At 41.6% G+C, this 23183-nt stretch overlaps 1 protein-coding gene across 1 annotated transcript; it reads left to right on the forward strand.

Moving 5' to 3' along the window:
- Nucleotides 1-4692: 4692 nt before the first annotated feature.
- On the forward strand, nucleotides 4693-22531 carry SQLE (squalene epoxidase). Its single transcript, XM_080582056.1, has 11 exons — nucleotides 4693-5499; nucleotides 7938-8190; nucleotides 8472-8652; nucleotides 11391-11487; nucleotides 15712-15825; nucleotides 18230-18401; nucleotides 18705-18800; nucleotides 19386-19528; nucleotides 20636-20732; nucleotides 21084-21171; nucleotides 21929-22531. The coding sequence occupies exons 1-11, from the start codon at nucleotides 5218-5220 to the stop codon at nucleotides 22119-22121; spliced, it is 1716 nt and encodes a 571-aa protein (XP_080438182.1). The 5' UTR covers nucleotides 4693-5217; the 3' UTR covers nucleotides 22122-22531.
- Nucleotides 22532-23183: the final 652 nt, after the last annotated feature.

Below are 23183 nucleotides of genomic sequence, written 5' to 3' on the forward strand. Positions count from 1 at the left end.
CCTATCCTTGACATTTATAGATGTTAAATGAATTATATGTAAAACACGTTTTACTGGCAAGCAGTTTAGCATGTAGCAATCAGCTCTCTTGGGAAGTAAGTTTGCTCAGCTGCAAGAAAAGTTCACTTGCAGCAAAGTCAGTGGGGATTAATTCCTGCCTCATAAGAATTTTTTCCTATTTGCTAAGCTCTCCCTACTTCTCCCTTCAGCTTATTTCGCTTGTCTTTTCTCTCTGACCTCTAGAGCTCACCTCTGAAATTGTGAATGGATGGGTTATTGTTGATGTGTAATTTGCAATTCCAATTCAAGGGAAGTCACAGGTATGAGCTGCTTTCTGGTTTATATATCTTGTGCACCTCTTGCTCCAGCATTGTTCTTTTCTTGAGGACTTGATTGTCTTCTGGATGAATTTGATCACCTGCTATGCAGAAACAAACTGCTGTCTGAGTAAATGATGGAGAGAAATCACCGCTGGGATCCAAGCGTGGTCTGCTGTAAAGAGAAAGAACCGTTTGGGTTGCGTGTGGAGGCAGGCACTGCAGAGGCTGCATTTCTGTTAAATGCTGTGTAACCGCTCAAAAGGAAACTTGTGATTGTGAACTTGTGATTATGGATATCGACTGACTACTTGCCCACTCTTCATCATTAAAAAAAAAAAAAGTTAAACACATTGATAATATATTAAAAAATTGTGATGTACAATCTAACAGAAGTGATACAAAAATGGGCAGCTTAATTCCACCCCGCTAAGGGGCCAGTGCCTATAGATGTGGTTGTTGGGGCTGACTAGGGGTTATGTGGCCACTCCTGTACCACGTACAGCCTGTACATTACCTGTATTCCTCAAGCCCTGGAAACTTTAAATTATAACTTGAACTCCCCAGGTGTTACAGCTTTGCCCCTAAAGAGGTGTCCTCTTAAATGCTGTGCAAAGAACACGAGATACTGGATTTAATTCCATAATTATGCATGAATAAGAGACAAAACATTTTACAATCTACTTGATGAGAGAGAGAGAAGATATTGCTGACCTGGAAAGAGTCCAGCAGAGGGCCACAAAGATGATACGGGGCCTGGAGCATCTTCCCTATGAGGAAAGGCTGAGAGACCTGGGTCTGCTCAGCCTGGAGAAAAGAAGACTGAGAGGGGATCTTATCAATGTGTATAAATACCTGAGGTGTGGGAGACAGAGGGATTTGGCCAACCTCTTTTCAGTCGTTTGTGGGGACAGGACAAGGGGTAATGGCCACAAAATGGAGCACAGGAAGCTCCGCACCAACATGTGAAAGAACTTCTTCACGGTGAGGGTGACGGAGCACTGGGACAGGCTGCCCAGGGAGGTTGTGGGGTCTCCTTCTCTGGAGATATTCAAGGCCCGTCTGGACGCCTACCTGGGCAGCCTGCTCTGGAGAATCTGCTCTGGCAGGGGGGTTGGACCCGATGACCTCTTGAGGTCCCTTCCAACCCCTACAATTCTGTGATTCTGTGATCTCTTTGGCTACTTTAAAAATAAAATGTGTCATGAGGATGAACTTGCATAATGTGCTTCATAGTATTTTTAGTGGATTTCCAATTCATGCATTACATTTATATTTAACAATGTTTTTCCTGTTTCTCGTTATTTTTTGACATTTATTAAAAACTTACTGAAAATGTCTGCAGAGTTCTTGTGCTCAGTTCTAGAAAACATCCAACTGTTCTGTTCTAATTTGTTACAAAAATGAATTAAACTACCCAACTTCTCAATAGGATTGGATATTGGTCCTAATCCATGGACTGCTAGGGTAGTTGTGATCATGCACTAGGGGCCTGTCTTGAGTATTATGGGTTGGCATCTTAGGATGGCTTTCTTATGAAGCCTGCTTCTGTAAAACCAGCAAAGTCTATCTTAATGGAATTATTTATTTTTTATACCCTGGAGTTCTGCCCACCATTTCTGGTTGTTCCAATTTCACATCGCTGTCAACAGCTGGCTGTCCAAGTCTAAAAACTGCATTTTGCTAAGTGAAGCTGCTTCTGGGAAAGAGTGAAGAGAAAAGTCTGCTCCAACCTCTTCTTGGGTGGCCTTATTTCCTGGTTCTGAAGTTGTTCTCCAATTTTAGAAATTCTTGTTTCAGCCTGTCCGTATTTGCTGCTGTGAAATTTTAATCATTGAATGATGTTTCATAGCACTCATCCTGACAGTGCTTCACAGCTGAGGCAAGAAGCTTCTTATTCTAGAAACAAAATTCTTAGCAAAGTTCAAGAACACACAGAAATACAAAACAACACAAAAAGTTGTTTTGTAATGTTGGAAAATAGGAAATCCACAGCAATACCTTCTTATTTACAATAATATAAGCAATAAAAGTTAGTCTTTTCTTACAGTAAATAGAGAAATGTAACTATGTCAAGCTCTTCACCATAGCTAAGAGACAGTGAGGAGCCATCCACATTTCATGTCTTGGCTGGAAATGTTGAGAGCACATCTGAGCCTCCAACAGATGCACCTGTGAGCGTTGTATACAAAACCAGAATCCTGTAATTGTTTCAAATCGCTCTGAACAGAAGTATCAAGAAAAAAATACTCAGGAATTACATAATCCTGACAGATGTTTTGCACAAGCATTGCATCAACATTTGCTGGGGTGGAAGGCGAACAAGTGTGTAGTTTTGTTATTCAATAATAAGATCTAATTACTACCTGCAGCAGAAGAGAACCCACGCCCACTGTTTTTTACCAGCCATATATTACTGCCTTCTCCTCTGTCTCAGACGCAGCATTTGTGTGTCCACAGCATGACTTGGACAGGACAGAAAGTTGGTTTTCCATAGTGGATCACATTTCCATGTTACCAGGGAGTTGATGCAAATAACCTTCCGGCTGCATAAATCAGGATCCAGGTTGGGGGTTAACATGGATTTTTGGTATTTGAAGTTAAAAGGAACCTGAACTCACTCTAACCTTAAAATCATCATAGCAGCATCTTCATTCACATCACTCTGCTTCAGTTTTCTTAAACACCATCCTTCTTCCTATTAGCTCCTTAAATTTTACTGGTCCTTTGTCCAACTCTTACTAGGTATTTGCATTACTCTGCTTTTATTTTCAGTAGTTTTTGGATCATGTTTGTCAATTGATTTACCTGTCCTAGTCTTCAGAAGGATTGTGTTGGTTTCAGTGAACACTCTCACTTAAAAACTGTGCTGCTGTTCATGCTTGGACCCTGACATGAAATGCCCAGAAGGCTTATATATGGTTTAGTTTTGTCTTCCAAAGTACCAAGCAACTCTGTGACGCCCAGTTCATAAAACAGGCATTTTAAGCAGGCTTAAGGCACATGAGTGAATTGAACAGAATAAATCAAGTGCAGAGGTATCTAAAAGGTTCAGTCTCAAGTGTTTTAAATATAAAACTTAAATATAAAGTTCAAACTGGGGAAAAGCAGCCTGTGCTTGCCTGCGAACATGGTTTTTACCAGTAGATGCCTATCATTATGGATGTCTCTGTTGCACCAAAGTTCATGCCATAGTTAAGGGGACGAGCACCATCACTGGATAAGACTGAAACTGGTGTCTTTATTATATAGAAAAACCTGTGCTTGATCTCTTTACCTGACACATCTTTACTTTTAGCCTGAGTTAGCTGAGGAATGAACCAAACCCCGTTCTTTTACTGGCTCCCATTTTTGCCTTTACTCATACAAGCCTACCTATTTGTTTTGAGTCCTTTTTTTTTACTGCACAAGACATTGCTAAAAGTTTTTCCCCTCTTCACAATCCGCTGTGGTGCCATTTTGCCACTGCAAGGGTCTCATCTCCTCCCTTGAGCCTGAATGCACTGCTCTATTGGCATGCTTGGTTTTGGTCGTTCTTATAACAGTTCTGCGTGAAGTGGGGCCCTGACATGTTTTATAACTTCGTTGCTTTTGAGTATCATTGTACCGTGTTCACACTCGGCATTGTTTGCTGCCACACCTGCTCAGCTCAAGAACAGTTTGCAGGTTACAGAGAGCAGGAAGGACCACTTATGCCTGCTCCTGAGGAACTTAGTGCTAAAAAAGGGATTATTTGTTTTGTTGCGTTGGTTTTACCCAGCCCGAGAAGTAACTTGAGGACCAAAACTCTGGACTCCCCTTCCTGTCTGCGAGTTTGGGGCACGTTATCCTTTTCCCCCATCCCTTGGTTTTACATTTCGGGGCTCAGTTTGCGGCTGACTGGATGGCAGCCATCCCCTGCCCCTCTCACTGCCCTGCAGCCGTACGCCCAGACATTTCTGTTATAAAATAAAAGCCTTAAAACCTCCTCAGGCTGCACAACGCTCCACCCCCTCAGCCCCTCCACCTCCCCTGAGGGGCCCGCGCCCCCGGCAGCGCGCATGCGCGGCGCCGTGAGGCAGCAGCGCGGGAAGCGGGGCTGCCCCCCTCCCTATCCCGTCACCACGGCAACCGCGGTGCGACCGCCCCGCCTCCCGTCGTCACATCGCCCTAGCCGCACGGCGGGCGCAAGCCCCGCCTTCCCCGCCCTCTGATTGGGCGCCCGCCCATAGCGCCATCTCGGCATAGCACCGCCGATTGGCCAGCCGCCGCTGGGGCACGGGGCGCGCGGTGCCGAGGGGGAGGCGGGGCCAGGGGCTCATTAGCATAGCCCCGCCCCCTGGACGCCAGCCCGCTCCCCCCTCCCACCCCTAATCCCCCCCCCCCCCGGGCTGGGACCGGGGCAGGGGACAGGGACAGGGGACAAGGGACAGGGGATAGGGGATAAGGGGACAAGGGACAAGGGGACAAGGGGACAAGGGGATAGGGGCAGGCTGGGCACAGCAGAGGGGCGGCCCCACAGCCAGGGTAGGGAAGGGAATCATCATAGAGAGAAGCCTTGAGCTTCGTGAGCATCCCTTGTGGCAGCCCAGGTGCTGCAGGCGTTGGTTTTTTTTATATATATCATTTCATTTTTTATTATTTTTTAATTATTATTATTTTTTGAATGCACCGCAGGTGCTGTACAGGTCCTTGGGGATTTTAAGAAGACGTCTGAGGGCGGTTTTTATAGGTTCCCCTTTGGAGCAGGGGCTGGGCTCGCTGCCGTCCCCCCCTTCCATCACGCCGCAAGCCCTGGCTCCGTTTCTCTAATTAATATCTTCCTTAAAAAAAAAGAAAAAAAAAAAAACTGATTTGGGGAGCATCAGCCCGCGTTAACGCTCTAAGGGAAGCTGCCGGGAGCGGCGGCCGGCGCGGCGCGATGTGGACTTTCCTGGGCATCGCCTCGTTCATCTACGTGTACAAGAAGTGCGGGGACCTGCTGAGCTACGCCAACAAGGAGCTGCTGCTCTCCGCCTTCGTCTTCTTCTCCCTGGGCTTGCTGCTGTCCTACAGGTACCACTTCAGGGGGCCCAGGCAGCAGCGGCAGAAGAGCCACCCGGGGATGCTCTCCGACGTCCTCTCGGCGCTGCCGCTCGTTGGCTTCTTCTGGGCCAAACCCAGCGCGGGGGCTCGGCGGGTCGAGGCACCCAAATCCCGAAAGGTAAACGGGGTCGGGAGGTGGCGGCACGTGGGGTGGGGGTGGCCTCCCCTTGTGCCTTCTGGCTGTGCCCCAGTGAGGGCCGTGAAGGTTGGGGAGGGTTTGTCTTTACGTCCTGGGTGACCGGTGGGTCGTGCTTGGTGTTGGTTTCCGGGGGGCCAAGCGAACAGCGAAAGTCGTTTATAGGGGTTTTGTGAAGTCAAGCGACGTGTGACTGCTCAAGGAAAATGTCGTAGTAAGGGATTTTTGTACGAGCAGAAAGATGTATTCCGTTGCCAGTCTGTTGTGGGGACTGGAGAGAAGCATCTCGTGTGAGGAAGGGCTGCGAGCAGGGGGCGTTCACCAAGGGACTGCCATCGACGTGTGCACATTTCTGAAGGTGCAGAGAGGACGGGGCCAGGCTCTTCTCAGTGGTGCCCAGTGCCAGGACAAGAGGCAACAGGCACAACGTGAACACGGGAGGTTTCATATGCACACCAGGAAGCACTTCTGTACGGACCAAGCGCTGGCACGGGTTGCTCAGAGAGGCTGTGCAGTCTCCCTCCTTGGAGATCTTCAAAAATTGCCTGGACGTGGACCTGGGCACCCTGCTCTGGGCGTCCCTGCTTGGGCAGATAGTCCCCCGAGATCCATCCCTTCTAGCCTCAGCCTTTCTGTGGTTCTGCGGTCATCATCCTAATATTTCTGCATACAGCAAATTGGTCTGGAGAGCTGCAGATGCACTTATTTGGGAGTTCCTGATAAAATAGTGCCTGCACAGTATTACAGAGCCCGAGCTCAAGTAGCCAGTCTGGTGAGCTGTGCCCAGCACGAGGCTTGCTGTGAGCGCTGGGCAGAGCTGGAGTTTGGCAGCGGTGCTGCAATCTAAGAGCACGAAGTGGACATGCATATGCAGTACCTCTGCGGGTCAGCACTGCTTGGCTACCTGCCCCAGTCCTTCTGGTTATTTTATATCTGAGCACTGACCCCTTGCACAAAAGCACTTGAAACTTTTTGGATGCATGCCCTATGAATTTTTTGGTAGGTTCTGGATTTTATTTGATTTTGCTGGTAAAAGCCTGCCTTTACCCCCATTTCTTGCATTGCTCAAATTCATACTGTTATTTTTGCACTCCCTTGCTGAGTGGTAGATATAAACGTGACACAATGCCCCTAGAAATCCTGGTGTCTGTGTTGTTCTGGCCATTCATTTCACTGATGTAATCGTATTTTTACTCTTGTCAGCAATGTAGTGCTGAGGCATTTGTAAGAGTGGATTGCACTCCAGGCTTTATTCTAGCCGCTGGAGAAACAACTTGCACGTTTGTGCTGAAACTTTTTTTCACTTTGAAGACTAAGTGATTAAGTGCTGTTAGGAGTTTACTGTAACACAGTTGGTCTTCAGGTACCAGGTACATGTTAGTTGGTGTGTAACCTGAGGTATGTCAAATCTGGGCAGTTAAGTGTAGGCATATAGCAATTTTGCATGTATTTTGACTGTTTGATGAGCTTTCATTGTAGGACCAGTTCTTTATAACGTTTCCCACATAGCCATTTCTCCTGACATTTTTCCATGCTGAATATTTCCATTCATGTGGGGTTTTTTTTGACACATGGGTTCACTTACACTAAAATTAGAGAAATACATTTTCCAGTGGATATGGTAACTTTTTAAATGGCTAAGTGCAATGTTCACCGTGTAGTAGGAACTCACTGATACAAAGGCATTGGAATATTACTTTATAGATCAAGAGGATGGGGCAGCCTTGTTTTACTGCCTTTTGTAGGAACTTGACTTTGAGTATATCTGAGACCATGGCTATGTTAATGGTTCCTCTTTGATCAGGATGGCAGTTTTAAGCATGTATCTTAGAATCGTAGAATGATTTGGGTTGGAAGGGACCTTAAAGACCACCCAGTTCCAGCCCCCCTGCCGTGGGCAGGGACACCTCCCACCAGCCCAGGTTGCCCAAAGCCCCATCCAGCCTGGCCTTGAGCACCTCCAGGGACGGGGCACCCACAGCTTCTCTGGGCAGCCTGTGCCTGGGCCTCACCACCCTTGGAGTCTAGAATTTTTTCCATATACCTAATCTAAATCTACCCTTTTTAGTTTAAAGCCATTTCCCCTTGTCCTAACCCTACAGTCCCTGATAAAGAGTCTTGATTTGTTTGTTTTGTTTTCCCTGCTTGATTTGAGCAACCTGTCCCTGCCTATGGCAGGGGAGTTGCAGCTACGTGATTTTTGAGGTCCCTTCCAACCAAACGATTCTAGGATTTGTTTTTGTTTCATTGTAGGGTACGACTGATTTCATTTTAAACAAAACTTAAACAGGAAGCTGCTGTCCAACCACAAATGCTCTCAGTCTGCTAGATGAAAGTAGAACTAGTCCAAGGTCAGCCCTCTGGAAAGGTTTTGATACAGATATTATCAGCACATGTAACTTTGTCTTTCTTTTCTGCAGGGTAAAATAGAAGTAAACTTCTCAGACATTCATCTGACAGAGACTGCTACAAATACAGCCTTATCACCACAGTACGATCCAGAAATTATCATTGTGGGTTCGGGTGTCCTTGGTTCTTCCTTGGCCACAGTGCTCTCAAGGGATGGAAGAAAAGTGACTGTAATTGAGAGAGATCTGAAAGAACCCGACAGGATAGTTGGAGAATTGTTGCAACCTGGAGGCTTTAACGCGCTTAGAGACTTGGGTCTTGAAGGTGAGTGCATTTCAAACCGTACCTTTCTCTATTACACAACAGTTACTACACTCAATAATGTTTTTAGAAAAAGCATGCCTACAGGGAAGATGAAGAAATAGATTATCGGTGATGTATATTTGAATTAAAATTAATGGAATTAAAAGCATTTTAAAATAGTCTTTCTTCAATGTTTATGTTTTGATTAAGAAAATTGGACTTTACGTAAATAAAAACTTTCAATACATTATTAAGCTTTTAAAAGGCTTTTTAAAACTCTTCTACTGGCTTTTATTTTGCAGATACAGTAGAAGGTATTGATGCGCAAACAGTAAATGGCTACATAATTCATGACATAGAGACCAAATCGGAGGTTGAAATTCCTTATCCAACATCTGAAGATGGCCGTGTAGTGAGCGGAAGGTCTTTCCATCATGGCAAGTTCATCATGGGTCTCCGAAAGGCAGCTATGGCAGAGCCCAAGTGAGTCTCATTGTGATAGTGAATGTCATAGGCTGGATCCTGAGATGCTGTGGCACTGTTCCCAGGGTCAGTGAGGTTCCCTGACCATTTCATTCTGGCCCAACACAGAGGGCTCCAGTGGATGAGACTGAGACAAAGTGACAGTTGTAGTTACTCTTTCTGTTTTCTGTAGATCTATACATGAATGGAGTATACTTCATACATTCACCTTTGGGATAAGTTAATCTTTAAATTTATGGGAATATAGGCCTCAAATATGAGGCAAGATGGTGGCCTGTCCATGTGAGAGAACAGTCCAGGGCTAAAAGTTGATTCTCTTCTACCGATTCTTGCGTTTGATATTTTACCAGAAGCAGCGACCTCTTCTCAGGGAGCGATGCATACAAGGTCTTTGGTAAAGAAATGTATGATACACCTCGTATCATTTCCTCCAGAGGTGTTGTTTATGATTCAAGAAATCAAACTTATTTTACATTTGCATGTTCTGCTTTTTCTGCTAACAAGAAGTTAAGCAAAATAGCTAGAAAGGAGCACTAAATACCTGGAAAGAGCTACTGCCAGTAACTTCTGCATTTTAGAATCTTGAAGATGCATCCTCTTCACAATGAAGTAAAAAGTAGTGTTTGGTATTTCCACTTTAACTGATCACTTCCTTCTATAAAAGAGATAGAAGGTAACTTTTCTTAAAACAGAATAGATTCTGGATGCTGTTTCTATTGGGTATTGTGTTTTGTTTTTTTCCATAAATACTGCTTACCAGGGAAATACACAAGGCATTATCTTATTTTTACTTTACATGTCTTTATTCTGAACTGGAAAATTACTTTCTCTTATCGTAGCTTTTATATGATATGAATTATTAACACAAAAATACAGCAACTCTGAAATACAGTTAAAATCGATGAAAACTGCATTTACTAGTGATAAAAGCTAAAGCTTTCTTGTTAAGGCTTCAAGTTCATTGAAATTTGTACATCTGTTTGTTGAATTTGTGGGAAACTCCAGGAGCTGTACATAAGTTTTTATAAATTTCTGCTTAAAAGATTACGTTTGAATCACAAATTCAATCTTTATCCCTTCTTCCACACTTTCTTTAATGTTCATTTTGTTCTTTAATGTTCATTTTGAATATGTTTGCTTTCCATTTTCATTATAGTACAGAAAATTGCATGTTAAATCAAGGCTCAGCGGAGATCAAATACTCTTAATAGTGCTGTGACGCTTTGTTTTTCATCTTGTTACTTATGAAAATACAGGGAATAACGACTACTGATTAATATATATTTTTATATTTTTTATAGTTGTTATTTACTTAAGTGTTTCCTTTTCTGATTCCAGCCCACTATAAAAATAATTCTATGATTCTATATTCTCTTTATCTGTATTAAGAAATATGAATTAATTTCACATGAGTAAAATTGATTCTACGGGGAAAATAGGTAAGGCATCATTAGTTAATTATTTTTTAGTGGATTAGAATCAGAAAAGGAAGTAAGCACTTCAATAAATGAAATAACAGCTATAGAAGAAATATAAAAGCTAGTAGGATCCACAGAACTGATTCACCTGCTGTTAACTAACAGGTTGCTGCATTCCCTTGCTGTTGAAGTTCCTGTTAGTGTGCTTATGCATGACCATTCGTATTTTGATAAAGCCCACCTGTTTGTTGCCTGGAAAGGTTAAGCTGGTCACTTCCACATCTGACTTGTGAGATTTAACCTGATAGGTGATCTCTGGGAATGCCCAGGAACTTGAACTGCTTATGAAGCCCAAGCTTGGCTAAGAAATTTTGGCGCAACTGGCATGTGGATTAGGGCACTCAGCTGGGATGTGGGAGATCTGCTCTGAAATTTCTGTGGTGGCCAGCTGTAGCAAAGACATTAATTCAATCACTCATGTTTCCTTTGAGAGCCTAAAATATCAAGTTGTCGTATTCTCATATGGGTCTTCATCTCAGTTCTTGAAGTTGTGTTCCATCTGGGTACGAAAATATTTGTGAAGTAGAGAGAGTGTCCATTTCGAGCTGGCCTGAGCTGCTGGGATCAGGTCTAACAGCTCAGACCCAGCAAGGGATTTAAGTGGGCAGAAACCTAGTTTGTGAAACCCAAATAGCCCTGGTTGGGAGGTATAATGCAAGGGATGCTCCGTTCAAACTCTGATCATAAGCATTATCAGATCTTTACATTTCTGTCCTAAGCAGGTTAGGTAGTTTACAGAACTCACAAAGAATAGTCCCAAATAATCTAAATTTTAAAATTAGGTTCCTGTTAATTATTTCAGTGCTGCTTTGGCTCTTGCTCTTCTCTTCTACTTGGAGTTAGGTTGCACTTGGAGTGTCAGCATTTCCCACCGTTCAGCAGAGATGACTCAGCTGGCAGATTTCTGACTGTTATTAGGTGTTGGACTCCTCCCTGTGTCTCTCACATGGCCATGGAACACCTAAGGCAAAACTGGGGATTCTGCTAAGTGGTAGGGTGTTTACGTTGAGCATTATGGTTTTAGAATATCCTCAAATGTCAAGCCAAATGGCCGTGTCGAACTGAAATTAATGACAAGCACTTCTTGACACTTAGTATGGCTTTGGAATAGTGGTCAAGGACACATCTTCATAATATTTAAACAAAATGTGTTGGCAGAGACAAGATTAGTGAAAATCAGGTTTTCCTTCTGTGCCTAGTGCCTTGAAAAGCATCCCTAATCCTCTTTTCTTCTGTTCTAACTCCTCTATTTTACTCCAGTGCAAAATTCATTGAAGGGACTGTGTTACAACTGCTTGAAGAAGATGACTGTGTTGTGGGTGTTCAGTACAAGGACAAAGAAACTGGAGATACTAAGGTGAGACAGTTTTCTGTTTTCAACTTTGTTTAACTACTGTGGGAGTAGAATTACATGTATATAGCATTTTAGAAACACTGCTATTTCAGATCAGTGGTGCAGAGAAACTGCAATTACCGAGGAGGTGAAAGCTTTAATAAAGGAAGATTGCTTTCTAGTGGATGCAGTCTTGGCACATGGGAATTCTTTTTATAACTTCTTGTACAGCTTCTGATATCAGTGTCTCCGGAGAATTCAGTTTGTTTTTTCTTTCATATTTGTATGTCTGGAGCTTAAAATCTTTTGAAAGTTACTAATGGAAAAAGCAATGTATTAAGATTCATGCTTTGTCTGTATACAGTGGTCTGCATTTCCACGTATACCTCCGCCATTGACTGAGGTGTCTAAAAGTCAGAATATAGCTATATCCAGTCACTGAATCACAGAAAGAGAATTCTGGCCTATTTCAATTGCATGTGATTTTTCTTTGCCCCAGCTAATGCTAAACTGTTGGCTAAATGCTATGAAACTGAGTGAAAATATAATAAAAAGTTTAGGAGAGACCAGTCTAGGTAGAGCATACGTTCTGAAGTTCTGGATATACTGCCTATTCTCTAGAAAAGCCAAATTTGAAAATTTCCCATTTGATGGCTTTAAAATTCCTTTGCTGCCTAAAGTTATGTACTAAGTGTGCTCTGATGGGGGAGGCAGGAATCTCCTGTGTTCTGCTGCCCTGCGTACATGATTCAGAAAGCTTCTGAGTAGTTGGCAGATCCGGTTCTAAGCACTTCTAATGAAATCTCTCATCTTTAGATCATTTAGAAATGAAAATGGAAATGGTGATATAAAACCATATGTAGGAGACCATTTTAAAATTACTTGTCCAAGAGGTGGGAGAGCAGATTTTGAGCCTACTTGGGCAAAAGGCATCTCAGCCCACTGTATGGCGGAGTGCTCCAAGTATGAAGCTGTAAGACAGCTGAGGAGAAACACCGTCCTTGGTGAGGTAGCTGGAGGAAAGGGGAGTTCAAGTCCCATTCCTTGGTCTGCCTGTCTTTAAGGTCCTGTGAAATGAATAATAGAACAGTAGCAAGTCCACCGTGGTATAGTAAGCCATTGAATCACACATGCATATTGGAAAGATGGGGAGTTCGGAGGTGGGGAGGTTTTGCAGTTCTGTTTTTGTGTGGCTTTGTTTGTTTGTTTGTTTTTTCCACATCCAATTGGCTCAATCATCCAGAAATACAGAAGACTTTTTTTGTCACGGGGAGAAATAGTGAATGTTTTGCTTGGAGATTTTTTAAGTTTTACACATTTATGGATTTTATTGTTGTAATTTTAAATATGACCTATTTGACCAGTGGTAGGGTGACCAGTGTTTTAGCTGATAATATTTCTGAGAGCATGGATGTTGTTCTTAGAGCCTTGAGTTTCCCGTCTGTACAATGGGGATAAGCAAATTCACATTTTGCTTTGAACGTTGATGTTCCGTGGCTGGAAAGAGTTACATTATTTGCTGTCCTGTATAGCCTTTGATTATAGAAATGTAGGAAACACGGAAGAATTTTTTATCAGAAATTTCTTACACCATCTGTTAATTTTTACAGCTGGGGAACTTCTTACAGGGCAGGTGGGGGAGAGCCTGTTTCTGTCCCTTAGCCTGCTCTCATAAGGAAAGGAGGATAATGCATGTTGTATGTCTGTGCTTTTCTATTCTCCATATCCCCAGTCTCCATCACGTTACCTTTGAGGTTTTTGTTCTGTTAAATGAGGTTTAATTCAGCCAGCATGATAAAAGTCAAGTTATAAAATTTATCAAAAAGAGGCAATTAAACGGAGGAAAGGTCTTAGTATGTTGACTGTGGAAAAACTGTAGTATGAGTATTCAGCTCATTAAACAACAGGGAATCCATATGGGCAGGAGACCTTGCTCTAATTGCAGGAATAATTAGAGCTTGTAATTATCCATAGGAAAGAGGTTATTTTAGCTCTGTCTCTTCGACTGTTTCTAAACTCACTTCTGTAAGCTCGAAGACTAGAAACATGTATATTATTCAGGGATATAAATATATTTTAAAATGTATATTATGTATATATTTACTCAGCTCTACTCTCCTCTCATTTTCTCCAAGTTCACACAGAAAAAGATGTAAAGATCATGTCGCACAAGTGACTGAGTCCCACTGCTGTGCAGGAGAGAACTGCTCATAGAGGAACTCATTCCATGTAGATGTAGAATTCACATGGTGCCTGCATGGGGCTTAAGTGGCAAGGGTTTGGTTAGCAGGAGGCTGCAGGGGTGGCCTCTGTGAGAAGAATCCAGCAGCTGCCCCGTGTTAGATAAGGGCCAGTTTCAGCCAGCTCCGAAGGGGCCCACTGCTATCCAGAACCAAGCCAATGAGCAATGTTTGTACCTCTGTGCGAGCAGGTTTAAGAAAGGGAAGGAAAAAACCTGCTGTACCATAGAAGCTGGGAGAGAGGAGTGAGAAATGTGAGAGAAGCAGCCCTGCAGCCCCCAAGGTGAGTGCAGCAGGAGGGCAGGAGGTGCTCCAGGCAGGCAGCAGCAGTTCCCCTGCGGCCTGTGCAGGGAGAGGCCCCTGGTGGAGCAGGCTGTCCCCCTGCAGCCCACGGGTCCCACACGGAGCAGATCTCCACGCTGCAGCCCGTGGAGGAGCCCCCGGTGGAGCAGGTGGATGTGGCCTGGAGGAGGCTGCGGCCCACGGAGAGCCCCCGCAGGAGCAGGCCCCGGGCCGGAGCTGCAGCCCGTGGAGAGGAGCCCACGCAGGAGCAGGGGGCTGGGGGGAGCTGCCGCCCGTGGGGGACCCGTGCTGGAGCAGTTTGCTCCTGGGGGATGGACCCCGTGGGACGGAGCCGTGTGGGAGCAGTTCCTGAAGAGCTGCTGCCTGTGGGCAGCCCCCGCAGGCTCAGTTCGGGAAGGACGGCATCCCGTGGGAGGGAGCCCATGGCGCAGGGGCAGAGAGGGACCGTGAAGGAGCAGTGGAGACAAAGGGTCAGGGACTGACCGCAGCCCCCATTCCCCGTTCCCCTGCGGTGCTCAGGGGGAGGAGATGGAAGAGGGTGGATGGTGTTTTCAGTTGTTTTTAATTTCTCGCTGTTCTAGTCTGTTAGTGATAGGTAATAAATTTTATAATCTCTCTACTGTGAGTCTGTTTGCCCGTGATGACGACTGTTGAGTGATCTCCCTGTCCTTATCTCAACCCTTGAGCCCTTTCCTTTGTATTTTCTCCCCCTTTCCCTTTGAGGAGGGGGAGAAGGAGAGCGGTTGTGGTGGAGCTCGACTGCCCAACTGGGTAAAACCACCACAGTGCCTCACCAGACGCTTCTGTCCAAAAGTAATTATGAAGCATGGCATGCCTTTTTTTTTTTTGGCTTGTAGCTTACAAGCTGGAAGCTTAAAAGGCAGATTATTTTTTCTGCTCATGCCAAGTGTGTGAAGACAAAGGACTAATGCTCATTATAAATCTGTATATTCAGTGATGTATATTCAGTGATTTAACTGCAAATGGCAATGAGAACGCTGTACATAGAGGAAAGAAACATCTACCTGTAAAACCTTTCCCGTTCTGGATGTTACAATGTTACCATCACAATAAAATGCTTAAAAATATATTTTAATAATCAGAATAATTCGCTTATGTTAGGGAACAGTGTATATATTAAACATTAGGAACTTGTGCATGCGTTCAGGCAGAACCTAATCTGTTTACTCAGTTTTTATTTTGTATTTTCTCTATATACAGTATTTCTGTTTATAGTTCCTAAGTGTACTAGGAACTGTTCAGAGTCCACTGCTTGTTCTTTTAATGAAGACCTGGGCATGTTGACTGTATTTGGGTTTATTACACTTTGGTTTGTTTTTGTTTAGTTGCATATGAGTGGTTCTTTCATTATTTTTTTTTTCCTGAAGAGCATTTTAGGCTGAATCAAGCAATTATTCTATTTTTTTGTCTATTTTATCGGAGTTCTGACACAATCCCCATAACTGTATTATGCGATTGCATGTCTAAAAAAGCTGAAGAATATTGTTGGGCTAAATTTCAGAATAAATAGTTTAATATCAAGATGAGGAAAGCAGAAGTATTTTATAAGTGTCGTCTGTGGACCTCTTACATGCTTATTGTTTTGAAGACCATCTAATGGGCAATTGATAAGGAGGGCTTGAGAGTCGTTTCCCGTTGTTCTGAAACAAAATTGAAAATATCCTGTCTTTCTGTTATGCTGCAGGAACTTCATGCACCTCTTACTGTTGTGGCGGATGGACTTTTCTCCAAATTTAGAAAAAACTTGGTCTCCAGCAACGTTACTGTTTCATCCCATTTTGTTGGTTGCATTTTGAAGGTAACTTTTGTGTATTACTGCATACAAGCCAGTATGCTACCTCTTCATAGTGCGGGTCTGGATTTCACTGAATTATCTTTTATTAACTTTGTTGTGAACCGAGAAATGAGAAGAATATCAGAGTTTTACAAAGGCCGTGCAGCATCCGGGCGTTCTTGGAAAGATCATTGCGAGGTGGTACCAAAACCCACCATTTAGTGTATGTGGTTTGGAAATTGATTTTACCCTAAAAGGGGGCCAAGCACGTGTTTTGGGGGTACACAGGTCACAATAAGCATTTCTTGGAACACCTTTTATTCGTTAATCTGTTGTTATCAACAGACCCAATCTGCAGTTATTAATGGCAGATAACTATTCATGCACAGCACGTGGAGTTATTCACTCGTGTACCTGGCTCTCATATTCAAAGTTGCTTGGCTGGGGCAGTGCTTAGGAGGCCAAACCTGGCTTTGTACTCAGGAGCAGAGGGTTGTAGTGATAACCCAGGAGCTTCTGAGTGGTGTTTGGAGAGTGCCCCGGCTGTACATATTCCTGCGTGTATAATAATGTATTATTAGCTCCTCTGGATCAACAGGATTGCTGGTCTCCACCGGCTGTCTATTTGTCCTTGGGAAATGTTCACACGCTTTCTTTCCAATACCTCTTTGGCCTGTTTGTTTGGTGGTGTTTGTTTTGTTTTGTTTTGTTGTTTGGTTATTTTTTCCATCCAAATGTATAGGTACCTATAGAACCCATTAATATGAGCTCGTATGGAAGGGGAGTTTCTAGTAGAGCTTTGTAAAATGAAAGAGGTGTTCAGAAGTCTGTGAAAGGAGATTTATGCAAGAAATACTTTAATCAAATGTAATTGCAGAGTTACAGAGGTTTACATAGGTAGAGAATATTTCTACGAAAGACTTAAGCACTCTTTGTTAAAGCAACTATTGACACTGTTGTAAGGACTATCCTGAATTCTAACATTAAATGTTTTTCAACAGAATTAGTTAGAACAGTGCTTTTAAATATTATTTCAACTATTCTATCAGTTTCTGTGTCACTTTGAGAAGTGCTTGGAAATTTGCATCCCTGTTTTTTAACTCTTAAATTATTGATATATACTCTGTCCCATCTCTGGGATAGCTGAACTTGCTGTGTCAGATTTAGCATATTTGGTACAAGTATAGGTCAGATTTTCAAAACATTTAAATAACTGTGAGCCATATTTTTTTTTACATGAATATTGTGGTTAAAAGTTGGATTAACACCAAACTCTGCTCTTAAAGCCAGAAATCTAATTAATTAATTAATAATCTAACTAATCTGTAGTTGAGCAAGAGAGGGTTAAACAACTGGATTAGGTTTCAACATAGCTACTTTACACTGAGCACTGGATCAGATTATGGAAAATACTGAAGGCAAAAAAATGTTGCAGTATCTCACATAAGCCTTTGCTATGCGTGCACTGGCTCTAGTCTGTGGATTAGAGGTAGGCACTGCTGGAACCTACTTTGTGAAGTTGTTACTCTGGATATGGGTGTTTTGACTAGTTTATGTTAAAATATCTATACTGAAGATAGTGATACACTCTTTTTTTCTGCGGTATTGTTATTGTTTAGACACTTGTTCAGGGAGCAAAGACCTTGAGTTTTAGATATCCTAGCAGCTGTGGGTCAAGCCACCTGTGTTTTATATCCCAGAAAAATACCCAAACTGTGCTTCTGCCTAAAAATGGGGTACCTTGTAACCGGGTACATATAAACTTTCAGGATCTATAAATGTAAGTGGAAAAAGTGTGAATTCAGGTTGGTAGCTCAATGGCTGACTGTATTGCCCTCCAAGGCTGCTGTGTTAACCGTTGGATTAACAATAAAAAATAATCAAGGGAGAATGAACCAAAACTACAGAACTTCCACTGGACTCAGAAGTCTGAGTTGGAGGAGAAGCTTCAGCACTTTGGGGGTCCTTATCCCTATAGTTATTGCTGCATAACTGCCTTCTCTTTCTCTACTTTTGGAAACTTGGTTAAGCATGAGGACTGTAGTCGTCTACAGATTAGTGTATTTCTTTCCCTCCTATGGCTTTTGTCATAGAGGTAAAAATGATCTTATGAAAAGCTACTACACTGATTACATTACAGCTTTCCAACAGCATGTTTTAAATACTAGTGAGGTTTTCAAATGACATGTATAACATGTATTTTAGTGAATATTAAAATGTGTTGCCAAAAGAATTGTAACTACACGGAAGTTCAGAACTTTCCCCTTAAGAACACTTTTATTGTTCATTTAAAGAAAAAAAATAATATGAACTTAATATTGATACGGGATTTTATTTTGAAGTATGTCAGAAAATGGTTTTGTGTATCTCAAGTTTAGCATCCTTTCATTAACTGATTTCAATCCTTCTCCCCCTTTTTCTTTTTAAGGACGCATCACAGTTTAAAGCTAATTATGCTGAACTTGTTTTAGCTAAAACTAGTCCAGTACTAATCTATCAGATTTCTTCAACTGAGACTCGAGTCCTTGTTGATATTCGAGGGAAAATGCCAAAAAACTTAAAAGAATATATGATTGAGAACATTCATCCACAACTACCTGGTAAGTTTAGAAAGCTTTTATGAAATCCTTTCATGATTGTCCCAATTAGAGTCTGCCAATTAGAGGCACGCTTCCTTCAATCCATTGAACCATGTATTTGTTTTTTTTTTTCCACATGTACAGTTACTGTTTCAGTAAATGTTCACACTTAGATTTTACTTCAAGTAGCAGTTTGTTCAGTTGACCTCCATGAGTTTAGAAGTCTGGAAGGATTACATCTCTGACAAGAGGTTAAAATGAGTTGTGTGCAAATTATTTAAGATTCTACCTAAGTATTGTAACTGAAAAAAATGGCTATTGCAGATCACCTGAAGGAACCATTTTTAGCAGCAGTTCAGAATGATCGTTTAAGGACTATGCCAGCAAGCTTCTTGCCTCCTTCAGCTGTTAACAAAAAAGGTGTGTATTGTGAAACAAAGGGGGTGAGAGGGTGGCATTATAAACTTCTGGGACTTAAGGCTGTGTTTTCATAGATGTATGCTTTTTGCTCAGTACAAATATTTCATCCTTTTATGAAAAAGATAATGGTTTGCATTTGGCAAAATGTATGCATTTGGCAAAAATGTATGCATTTGGCACAATTTAACTAGAATGTTTATTTATACACAAAACTTTAAATCAATGTCTGCTTCATTTTTTAACTTTAAATAACTCAGTTGCTCATGCTTATGTAAGTTTGGTCTTTTTAAGGAAAACTTGGTTTTAAAAAAAGAAAGAAATTACCTTGAACTCTATGTATGTGTATTCTTCGATATACACATATGCATACATATGGGGGAAAGTATTTTGAACTTTAAGTTTTTAAATCTGTTAAAGTAAGGACATCTCTTTTTTCCCCTTTATATTTATTTTTTCTCAGTTCCTAGTTATTCATCTTATTTTCTGACGGGACTGAATTCTCAATAAGCTTGGTAACAGAGGGTTTGTGTTCTAAGATTATACAGTGATTGTGCAGTAGCCCATTAATCTTTTTCTTCTACTTAGGAGTTCTTCTTTTGGGAGATGCATATAATATAAGACACCCTCTGACTGGTGGAGGAATGAGTGTTGTTTTAAACGATGTCAAAATATGGAGAAGCTTGCTCCAGGATATTCCAGACCTTTATGAAGATTCTGATGTTCTTAAGGTGAAGCTTTCTTTTGGACTTAGTTTAGGCAACTTTTGTTCCACTTAAGGTGACACACACTTAAGTTTTATGCATCAGAGGGACGTGTAAGTTATCAGTGAGTCACAGCTCTTCATAATTCATACAAATCATGCGTTAGGCATGCATCAGTAACAGCTATGATTACTGAGTGCTATGGCTGTGAGGCAGATACAAGACAGCTTACTGATCAGTCTCGTTTTGCTTCAGGAGACTGTGCAGTGTCTAGTCATCGTGCTTTGCTAGCGCAGTACCTGATGTTCCTGCATTGGTAGTGTTTTTCTTAATGTAGAGTGAGCTCAAATGGGATGGGTTTGGGTGGGTTTGCACCATTACCTTGCATGAGTGTACTTAGAGAATAATGAGCATGTACACCTAGTTTGTCAAGGTGCCTTTTGACGCTCCACCAGCCTCTTGCCTGCCACATTAGTCTCACAGTAGAGAGTTAGAAGACATTCTTCTTGCCCAGAAATCTGCACCATCGCTAAGATTTAGACCCCAAAAATCCGATCAGTGGATGATAAGATTTCTGATTTATTTGTTTACCATTTTTGATCAGGGCAGGCATATTGACTTGGCTAAATGACAGCCAGAATAATTATAGACCACAAATAAATTATTCAAAAAAGTTTTATGTTTTTGTTTTGTTTTGTTTGTTTGTTTGTTTTGAAGTGAGAAACATTTAAAAGGAATGTCAGGACAATACAGCACTTACCCGACCAAATGCAAATACCCATATCTCAGCTGATCACCTCAGACTTTCAGTTGTTTTCTATTTATTCTCAGCCAACAGGGAGAACTAAGCAAGTGTTATCCTTCCACTGTCTGAATTACTCCAGCCAACTAACATAGGATGAGATGAAGCATACCCTGAAACTGCCCTTTTTTTTCTATATTCAGTGTCAGAGGAGCCACATAACTGGTTTAACAAATATCCAAAGTCCCGTAATGACCTAGCTCGGAACATACCTAGTGTATCTCTAAATCCACTCTGTGTTTTCACATGGGTATGACTCATATCACCTACTTAGAAATCACTTCAATGCTGTTCTGTATTGCCTGATATAAATGTATTTTTTCCTTTTGCAGGCAAAAAAATCGTTTTACTGGTCAAGAAAAAAGTCTCATTCTTTTGTAGTGAATGTTCTTGCCCAAGCACTTTATGAACTTTTTGCTGCCACAGACGGTAAATATATTTTAAAGATAACTTCTGATTAATTCAAATTTGGTAAATAAATATGTCTGGGGAGGGAATGTGTATGTATATCAGCATATGAGTATGTGTTTGTGTTTATATCGATAACAAAAGACAAAATATCTGAAATCACTTTTCTTGTGTCAGTATTCAGGAACATGTAGATATTCCATAAGATTAACCTTTACTTAAATAAAACCATGTCCAAATCCAACTGAATTTAACAGAGCAACAGCTACCAAAGTGCCGAAGTCCTGGATTTTATATCCCTGTTGCATTTGCTGAAAAAGTTTTCAGTATCCGTTGACTGTATTTGTTGAGTCATTTTAATTCATTTTATAGATTCCTTGCATCAGCTGAAGAAAGCCTGTTTCCATTACTTCAGACTTGGTGGAGAATGTGTCTCGGGACCTGTTGGATTGCTGTCTGTGTAAGTTCAGTGCACTGATTATAGTTCATGTCAGCCAGATCAAGCATTGTGAGCTTCTGTTAGAATTTGCTTTGCTCCCAGTCAGTCAACTTTGCATGGGGGGAATGGTCAACACGAGCCAATGTTTTCAGGGTTATACTAAAGTTTGGAGCTTTATTAGAAGCCACGTCTTCTCTGCCTTTTTTAGCTTTCTTAAAATTGCCTCTGAAAGCTAGAGAGAAGTTTATATAGGTGGCATGGAAGGTTGAGTGAGGAGCTGGTGGAGGTGTTTCATGCTTGACAAGTTGAGAGTAGTGACAGGTGAGGTCTCCCTCAGTGAGCAAAAGGAACAGGGAAACAGGTAACTATCAAGGTGTTTTTGAATGACCCCTCAAACTGGTGAATGCACAATAAATCGTTCTCCTTTGAACATGTGAAAATGTGTGCATTTATATTTATCCCGTTTTGGAATGAGAGCTAAAACTGGCAGAGCCTGTATAGCCTCCTGGGAGCTGCTAAAGACAGATACACCCTTGCTTTCTCTTCACGTCTGTGTATTGGCTAACCTCTGGAAGGGAATACAGGGCGTGTAGCAGCTCCAAGATGATCAGACTTACTTATTTACTTACTTTTAGTTGGGATCACATCAGGATCACAGCTGCCTACATCAGAAGATTGTGCGTAATCTTAAGGAGACAGCTCAATTTGTAAACTGAAAATTTGACGATGATTTTTTGTTCTGTTTATTTACATGTTTTATCTCTCTGTTTTTATACAGGTTATCTCCTAAGCCAATGGTACTGATTGGCCACTTCTTTGCTGTGGCGCTATATGCTGTTTATTTCTGCTTTAAGTCAGAGTCCTGGATTACCACGCCTCGAGCATTTTTCAATAGTGGAGCTGTACTTTACAGGAGTTGCTCTATAATATTTCCACTTATTTACTCTGAAATGAAATCCCTAATCTATTAAGGGGAAATGACTGGAAGAAGAAAACATGAAGATCACGATGCCTTTAAAATCTTTGGACATGTACTATTTAATATTATATTATGTTTTCTTCAAAATGCAATTTCCTTGATCAGGATTTGACTTAATTTTGGTTTTGTGGTTATATACATATATATTATATGTAAATATTCTTTCCTTTGCAATTAAAATTCAAAGAGGAGTTAGCTGTTTACAAGAACTATAATTAAGTGTTGACATATGGTAGACAATTGCCAGTTTTGTCAGAATTTCACCCCTCGCTTTATCCATTGCAGACTGCACCACTAATATTAATAAACTGAAAAATGAAAACTGTAAACCATATGCTGCTATTATCCTTCATGCTTTTTTCTGTTCAATAGTTCCATAAAATATTTCTTCATTTCTGTGAAATACTGTAAGAAAATTCTTGATTTGGGTTATTTCATTAGGCTTTGCCTCTGTTCTTTTTCATTTGCAGCTAAGATGCTAGTATGCTGACACTTAAAAGGACACTAAGGAATTTCAGCTTTTGAAATGTCACTGTATCTTTAATGTCAGTCACTGTTGCAAATGCCACATTGCTCTTCGGAAATCATTCTTTACACCAGAATTACTTTAACCAAGTACTAATCAAACCACGGTCATGTTGGCTACTGCATTGCACCCAGGTACTGAAAGCACATGTTTTTTGAAACTTTCTTCCCATCTCACTTCCTTTTAAAAACTTCAAGGGTTTGTTTTGTCTTGCTTGGTGTGTTTGCCACTAACTGAAGCACAGCAACAAACTGTGTCCACTGAAACTTCAGTCCAGGCTGTTTCCAGTAGACAGTAATCGTTAATATTACTTCTAAAAATTGTGAAGTACCATGAAAGTGTCCTTTTAATACTTGGAATATATTTTTTTCTTCCTGTAGAAATTGCTGCATGTTACTTGAGAGTCCATGTATTCCACTGTTGGTCAATATTCCTCTCGATGTTACCTTAACCAGTATGCTTTCTTTTGCTCTTGCGTTCTTCCATTTTTTCCTTACCTTTCTTACGATTGCTTTGTGTATCACCCTG

This window comes from Anser brachyrhynchus (genome assembly GCF_964034855.1).
Source record: "Anser brachyrhynchus genome assembly, chromosome: 2".
Classification (NCBI taxonomy): Eukaryota; Metazoa; Chordata; class Aves; order Anseriformes; family Anatidae; genus Anser; species Anser brachyrhynchus.